This window comes from Lampetra planeri, chromosome 4 (assembly GCF_965212315.1).
Source record: "Lampetra planeri chromosome 4, kcLamPlan1.2.h2, whole genome shotgun sequence".
Taxonomy (NCBI): domain Eukaryota; kingdom Metazoa; phylum Chordata; class Hyperoartia; order Petromyzontiformes; family Petromyzontidae; genus Lampetra; species Lampetra planeri.
The window spans coordinates 26336304-26344879 of NC_136110.1; the positions used below are offsets into that span (position 1 = coordinate 26336304).

General features: G+C 50.1%; 1 protein-coding gene across 1 annotated transcript; it reads left to right on the forward strand.

Moving 5' to 3' along the window:
- Positions 1–1809: 1809 nt before the first annotated feature.
- On the forward strand, positions 1810–7060 carry SLC32A1 (solute carrier family 32 member 1). The gene is made up of 2 exons (XM_078593874.1): positions 1810–2547; positions 5468–7060. The coding sequence occupies exons 1-2, from the start codon at positions 2110–2112 to the stop codon at positions 6653–6655; spliced, it is 1626 nt and encodes a 541-aa protein (XP_078450000.1). The 5' UTR covers positions 1810–2109; the 3' UTR covers positions 6656–7060.
- The last annotated feature ends 1516 nt before the right edge of the window (positions 7061–8576 follow it).

The window sequence follows — 8576 nt, forward strand, 5'->3', positions numbered from 1 at the left end:
TGGGAGTCTCGGTGGGTGCCTCGGTGGGAGTCTCGGTGGGTGTCTCGCTGGGAGTCTCGGTGGGTGTCTCGGTGGGAGTCTCGGTGGGTGTCTCGGTGGGAGTCTCGGTGGGTGTCTCGGTGGGAGTCTCGGTGGGTGTCTCGGTGGGAGTCTCGGTGGGTGTCTCGGTGGGAGTCTCGGTGGGTGTCTCGGTGGGAGTCTTCGGTGGGTGTCTCGGTGGGAGTCTTCGGTGGGAGTCTCGGCGGTGCCCGCGTCCCACCGGCCAGAGCTGCTACGTTATACGATGACAATACAACGCGTTTGCATTGCGCGTTTCTGTTGATGTCACACACACAGGACAACAACAACAAATATAACAACACAGCGCGTTAACATTGCGGGTTTCTGTTGATGTCACACACAGCAACAACAAACATAACAATACAACGCGTTTACATTGCGCGTTTCTGTTGGTGTCACGCATACACAACAATTACAACAATAAGAACAATTCCACGTTAAGTTTGCCTAGAAAGGCAGGTTATATACGATCATATTAATATAGTACAATCATATATACCGTACTGGATATTGAAAAAAAAAAGCCAAAGACAACGTTTATTTGTTAAACGGGTTTTACTTTTAAACAACTTTTATTGCGGCCAGCAGCAACAGCACTGGAGGCGATTCATAGAGATACGGATCGCTTTGATAAATCTTAAAAGTGGCCATTAAAATTGCACAATAGCTCGAAGAAATAGTTGTTTTGCACATTCTGTACATGAAACCCCGTATACATCGTGCAGTTTCTATGGATTATGCATTCGCCTAGTTTCGAATTTCAAATCATGCAATTTGAAATGAAATTATAGAAAAGCGTATACTTATCATAATAATAGTATCAGAGTCCACAAGGCATTTCTCTGAAGTGGACCAGTTTTACGCATTTCACAAATTGAACTGTTATGGAATTTAAACTGCGGGTATCGGGGGGAAATTGGAGCGCAGCTGCAAATACAATGAGCGAATTACGCGCAAATGAAAGCCATAATGATGTCACCAACTGCACCTATATTGAAGCACTTCTCCCCGTAACCTGGATATGGGGCTTTTGTACGAGCCATCGTGTGTGCGCGCGTGTGCGTGTGTGTGCGCGCGTGTGTGTGCGCGCGTGTGCATGTGTGTGAGCGCACGTGCGTGTGCGTGTGTGTGCGCGCGTGCGTGTGTGTGTGCGCACGTGCGTGTGCGTGTGTGTGCGCGTGTTTGTGTGTGCGCACGTGCTTGTGTGTGTGCGCGTGTGCGTGCGCGCGCGCGCCCGTCCGCAGCACGCGTTCACTCTGCGTCCCCAGGGCGCAGAGTCGTTCTCGACAGGGGCATGATGGGCTCCGATTGGGAATCACAGCACGTCGCTCTGATGAGCCGTGAAATGGTGCAATCAATCAATTTGCGAAAATGAAGTAAAGACGGGAGGGGAAGAGAGAGAGAGAGATAAATAAAACCACGGCAATGGCTCGCATTTTGCGCGCAAACGATACGTCACACGCCCACTTCTGAACACCCATCATCAACACCACCACCACCAACCCCTCCCTCCACTCCATCCCTCTTCTACCGCCCCCCCTATCCCTCTACCCCACGCGCCCCCCGCTCTATCCAACTCGCACCTCTTCCTGCGCAATGCTCGTGCGTGACGAGAGCACGGGCAGGAGACTGCCGCCAATAACGGAAAGTTGAGCGACTCCCCCCCCCCCACCCATTCTGCTGCTGCGCGGAGCCAGGCGCTCTCCGTGCGCGCGCTCGGCACTCGGAAAGCGGGGACAACGGGAGAGAGAGAGAGAGGAGAGAGTGCCAGATCTAATTTCTCGATTGCATGCCCCATCCTATAGTTCTACACGAACGATTTACGCATAGCGACAGTTGCGCTCATACGCGCGTTTTTGTTGCGTTTCTGCAAAATACACGCGCACACGCCCCACGCCATAACCTGCATGGGCAGAACGCAGCAGTCCATCTCTTCCAAATCGCACGCCGCTCAGCTGTAGCGGAGCCAACCCAAAAACAAATTTCCACCGCCAGCCCGTAGACGATTCATCCGAGGCCCGTCCAAGTTGAAAATCCTCGCCGCAGACCATGGCCACGCTCAGGAACAAGCTGTCGGGCGTTGCCTCGGAGGTGAAGGCGAAGTCGACGTCCAAAGTCAGTGGCCTCTTCGCGCGCGCCGGGTTCCAGGCGACAACGGACGAGGAAGGGGTGAGCTTCGCCCAGTGCGACGTGCTCGACTACGACCACCGCCACGGGCTCATGGAGATGGACACCCTCAAGGGAGACGGTGCCGGTCCCAGCGGCGAGGGTGACGCCGGCGAGGGTGGCTGCGAGGCGGTTGCGGGCGGCGACGCGGGAGAGGGCGAGCTGTACCAGCAGGGAGGGCGCCCGGGGAAACGCAACAGCGGCGGCGGCGGTGGCGGCGGTGGCGATGGGGGAGGCTGCGGAGAATTCGGCTACACCGAGGACGGGAAGCCACAGATCACGTCGTGGGACGCCGGGTGGAACGTCACCAATGCCATCCAGGTGGGCACCGATGCACGATGTGGGTAGGGGAGGTGGGGGGGGGTTAGCGCGAGGTCCAGATGGGTGCAAAAATCACTCACGAATGCAACTGGCCGCGTAATACAAATTCCGGGGCAATCGTGACGTTGATTGGCACGATACTCGGTGTCTTATTTTTTTATCGGATAAAAGGGCATTGTTATTATTGTTGTCATCCTAGATTAATTAGAAATTATATTTTTCGAATGGTGAGATTACCTATATTAGCCTAACGTTTTAGGCAATGGCACTTCTTCAGAGCAGAGAGAGGGCACAGAGAGCTTGACTGACTTATGGTGGGACGTAGCTTTTTATTACACTGTCGAGCACTGAGAAAACTGGCACACAATTGGCATGGCTCGCAAAGCGAGTATTAGTCATTTAAAGCATCACACAAACATGAAGCCAGAATTGATGATTGAAGGAAAGAAAGGCAGAAATGGGCACGCCTCTTTCTCGGGATGCTTGCAATCTGCAAAAGGACGGTCTGGTTTTAGAAGAATCTTAGAGGTTGTTGTGCTCAAAATTAAACGCGGATTAAGGAATTGTGTGGGCAGTAACTGAGGCATTCTGTCAACATTCCCAGCGAAGCTTCAGTTGATGGGAAGTCACCACTTCTCTGCAAGCTGCTCTCATTGTCTGAAATTCGTATTCTCCGCAGTGCCCAAACGTTAAATTTCGATTTAAAGCTTTCGTGACTGCAGGGATTCATCTTCTTGGTTCTTTCGGTAAAGTCACGTAGAAGGGAAATAATAAAATAATAAAAATAAACATAATAAAATAATTCTCACGACGTTTCGGTCTGTCTCCCCGACAGACCTGGTCTTCACCTGAGGACGGCTGCTTGCGTTGTGGCCGAAACGTCGTGGGAATAATTTTATTGTGTTTTATTTTTATTATTTTATTATTTCCCTTCTACGTGACTTTGCCCAAACGTTCTTCCTCTCTAAGAGTCGAACCCGACCTATTATTATTATTTATCTAGAACTGAACTCTCTCTCTCTGTTCTCTGCAAATTGATTTTAATTCGCATCACCTTCACGATATTTTTCCTTCCCGTACTTGCGCAGTAGCCTTCTACTCTTTAGCTAATAAAAAATGCCTTCCAAATATATTGAAGCACGTTCCCCAAGTCATACAGTTTTGAGATTTAGCTCCCATTTTACACTTCATGCATCGAAACGTAACTGACACATTTTTCACCAGGCAAAATCCACCGCTATTATCTCTCGTTTCAGAGGCGACCTGCCCACACGTGATAGCTCAACGAAGTGGCTTATCATCATATGCGGGGATTTATGGTAACAACATTATCTGAAGGCATATTTCTAAATGTGTGGGGCAAACCCGGAGGACCCGGAGTAAAGTCCACGCGACCACAGAGAGAACTCGCGAACTCCAAATGCGCAGGCATCGTCAGGGTCGGGATTAGAACCCGCGATCCCTCCTGCACAGCAGGCGGCGCCTGGACCGTTTAATTGACGACGTACATCGAGCATCTACGCATAATGACTTACTAACAATAATCTAAATAGCCTCGGTCCATTAAGAGGAAACGGAATGAGTCACGGTGATTAATTATCATCGCTGGGCACAAAGAACAAATGGGAAGCGAATAGCGCTGCCTACGTCTCTTGCACAAACTCAGTGTGCCTTAAGCAATCCGATCGTAACCCACGCAGCAATACGTGTTTTTTTTACGCCAACAATAATGCCATGCATCCTACCATTACGTGTATTTATATTATATATATATAAACTCGTGCCACTTATGTTTAATCCTTGCTCGCGAGAAACGAAAAACGCACGCGGAGACGCCGTGCGCTTTGGGTGTCGTGCCCAGGAGCTATTGATATAGAGGAGGCTCTTGTAACCTCGAGAGGTTCCTTCTTTTGTGCCCTAAATTAATTGAAAGAGGGGGGGGGGGGGGGGACGGACGGTGCCCTCCGGGGGAGCTGGCGGGGGTGGTGGGGGGTGGTTGGAGCACTCCCCTGGTGGTCGGTGCGCTCCCCTGATAACGCTTATCTCTTCCACGCACCTTCTCCGGCCGCCCCTTCGCCTTATTTATTAACGAATTGAATCAATCGACGAGGCATCATTATCATCCTTTGAATGACCCCTTTATTTTCAATTAAGAGAAGATTTATGCGCATTACGTGTGTTTTAGAGAATGCGCATTGCATTAGCAGATACTGTATACTGTATATAGATGTATATTCTTACGCCAAACAATCAAATTACATTTTCGCATTCCGTTTTATTTAAATGTGCATGTTTAAAAAAATCACATTCTTTGTACTTAAACGCCCAGTCTTGTTTATATAATAATACAAATATCGTCACGATAAAATATATGCAGCTCAGTTGTACGCATGTGATATGTAAAGCTATCGCGTTGTTATATCATGGCGTGTTGCCATTAGTCGTACATTTAAATGTAAACGATCAATGTGCAATTCGATGAGTAATATTAGGAACATGATGACGAATTGCAGCGCATGTGTTAACATATACACTCTGAAATTGATCAGTCTCATATTAAAACGAATCGCGAAGCTCGTTCAGCAAACGCACAAATGTGAATTTCGTCTACAGGAGAGTGGGTAATAGCGCTCCGCTCATTCACACGAGTCGAACCCTATCATCAGTGAATCAAGCGTGGGCAGCGCTCACTTAAATCAGGCGTGGGCGAGTTAATTGAATGTTGACTTCACTGAGCGACAAGTGAATGGGAGAGGGAACGCTTATGAGCAGAAATAAAAGCACCCTTACCATTTGCCTCGAGTGTCAGCTTTGAATTCGCCCACCCATCCACCGTCTGCATTATCATTACAACAAAGCGCACGCACGCACACGCGCGCGCACGGCCCTGTAATCATGCTTCACGCGTGCGCATCTCCAGGGCATGTTCGTGCTCGGCCTGCCGTACGCCATCCTGCACGGGGGCTACCTGGGCCTCTTCCTCATGACGTTCGCCGCCGTGGTGTGCTGCTACACGGGAAAGATCCTCATCGCGTGCCTGTACGAGGAGGACGAGGACGGGCAGCTGGTGCGAGTGCGCTCGTCCTACGTGGACATCGCCAACGCGTGCTGCTCTCCGCGCTTCCCGCGTCTCGGCGGCGTCGTGGTGAACGCGGCGCAGCTCATCGAACTCCTCATGACGTGCGTCCTCTACGTGGTGGTGAGCGGCAACCTCATGTACAACAGCTTCCCGAACGTGCCCATCTCGCAGCGCTCCTGGTCGGTGATCTCCACCGTCGTGCTGCTGCCGTGCGCCTTCCTGCGCAACCTCAAGGCCGTCTCCAGGTTCAGCCTCCTGTGCTCGCTCACGCACTTCGTCATCAACTTCCTCGTCATCGGCTACTGCCTCACCAGGGCCAGGTACTGGGCCTGGGACAAGGTCAAGTTCTACATCGACGTCAAGACGTTCCCGGTGTCCATCGGCATCATCGTGTTCAGCTACACGTCGCAGATTTTCCTGCCGTCGCTCGAGGGCAACATGAAGAAGCGAGAGGAGTTCCACTGCATGATGAATTGGACGCACGTGGTGGCGTGCGTTCTCAAGTCCATGTTCGCCCTGCTCGCCTTCCTCACGTGGGCCGACACGACCCAGGAGGTGATCACGGACAACCTTCCGGCCACCTTCCGGGCCGTGGTCAACATATTCCTGGTCGCCAAGGCTCTCCTCTCCTACCCGTTGCCCTTCTTCGCCGCCGTCGAGGTCTTCGAGAAGTCGTTCTTCGCCGACACGAGGGAAGTGCTCTTCCCAAGCTGCTACGCGGTCGAGGGCCGACTCAAGAGCTGGAGCCTCGGCCTGCGGTGCTTGCTGGTGGTCAGCACGCTGCTCATGGCCATCTACATCCCCCATTTCGCTCTACTCATGGGCCTCACTGGGAGCCTCACGGGCGCCTCGCTCTCGTTCCTGCTGCCCTGCCTCTTCCACCTGCGCCTCATGTGGCGACAGCTCAAGTGGCACCAGGTCTTCTTCGACGTGTCCATCTTCGCCGTCGGCTTCATCTGCAGCCTCTCTGGTTTAATCAACTCGGTGCAGGGATTGGTCGAGGCGTTTCAAAGCGACGAGGACGAGTGAGTCGCATTTGGTAGCGGCACTCTGCACGAGCGTGTACTTTAGCGCAAAGTCAACGAGCTGAGTACGGAACCTAGCGAAAGGCCAGGTCTTAATGTATAAGGCGTGGTGAGTAAGTTCTGTATTGTAGCCACGGCAGGAGAGATGAAACCTGTACAAAATCAGATTCTTCTATATGAATAATTTAAATGGGAACTAGAAAAATTTACGTGTTATCTCGGTGCAAAAGAAAAGAAACTACGTTCATGTTTTTTTGCAATTGCTTATATCGTATAATGTAAAATAAAAAAAAGTGTAAAGTGCACATTTTATTGTTGTTCCAATGCAGCCTCTGTTTTCAAATGAATGTGGTGCAATCGGTGTTATGGGACAAGTCTGTGTATCATAAACCAGAAATAAAGCCGTGTGAAAATTTTGGTGGCTGTTTGCCCGTTATTTTATGCGGCGGAAAAAAAAAACAAGAATCTCCTCCGTGTGTATTTCCAGGCAATGATGCCTCCCCATCTCTGCGCGAGGAAGAGTCACTTTGCCCATTCGCCTGCAGTGCTGCTGATGCTGTCGCGGGGCGCATTGGTTACCACGCAAAACTTACAAATTTAAGAGAGTCGCTGGTTCGATTCTCCAGTGCGGCAGTTGAAAAAAATTAGCACATTTCATGCATATTCTTGGTTCCTTCGGTAAAGTCACGTAGATAGAAAAATAATAACATAATTTTTTGTTTAAAATAAAAAATACATTGAAAATAATAAAAGCAAAAAACCCACGGCGTTTCGATCGCAACACAAGCGGTCTTCATCGGGCGGCATTTTACGCGGAGCGGATGTACACCGTAGTTGGCATGTTACGTGTGCTGGGGTGAATCGTTGGTACTCCCACTTCTTCAAAGACGTTTGCTCAGCGTGGAAGACGAGGTCGAATGCCCTCTACGCCAGTGGTTCTTCTTAACCTGGGGGTGCACGAAAGAAATTAAGCACTGGCACGTAAGTAGAACTACCTTGTTTCGTTGAAGCCACGTATTTGTTAACATGAAACATTTTTTTCCGTAACGATTGAGAATCAAAGGGTTGCAAGGCTGCAGTCGTGATGAAGAACCGCTGCTGTGGAGGAGGCTCTTGTTTCCAGCGGTTGTGCGAGCAAGCGATCGTAAGGGACTGCACCTTCCTTTCCATGTTGCGAACGGGCCTATCCCATTACCATCTTTTTTGGAGAATCGTAATCGCGAAAAAAATGTAAAAAAATCTCAACTACAAACAGGCTCATTTTACGCTTTTGCACATTTGCTGCATCGAAATGAATCGCTGGCACGTCGCCACTCGGGGCGAGAATGGTTTGCGATGCAGTCGTCGGGGTGACCGTCATCGCTGTGGACGCTCGCAGGAAGAAACTAAATTCAACTCCGGCGACTCGAGTTGGATTCCGTTGACACCTCCAAACACGCTCGGTGAATTGAATCCATCTGTACGGAGCTGTCTTTTGTTGTGCGTTTTGTTTTAAACGTCGTGGATGTTCTTCGGGTGAGTCAGGTTCTTCCCGCATTAAAGCGGACGCTGATTCGTCGTGGACATCCCATTGTTCTCCTGCAAACGCGTTGTGAAACTCAGCAATTATTTCCTGAATAAAGGCTGGTAATACTACTATGACCACCTATTTCGACAATTATACCGAATGCTTAAATGCGTTTTTTGGAAGTGTAAGATAATCTGGAGTGAAGTCAAAAGTGATTTACTTATCAAATGAGACATCGCGCACTCGTTTCCCGTCTCCAGCACTGAGCCAGTGATGGAAATTCCACGTTCGTATGGTGGGTGCGAGTCTATCTTTAGGCCAGCCTAGTGTTGAATTACCCACATCGTGGTACTTACTTGATCGACCCCGGAGAGATGATGAGCCGAGTTAACCTCTCCAACGAGGATGTGGCCTTGCA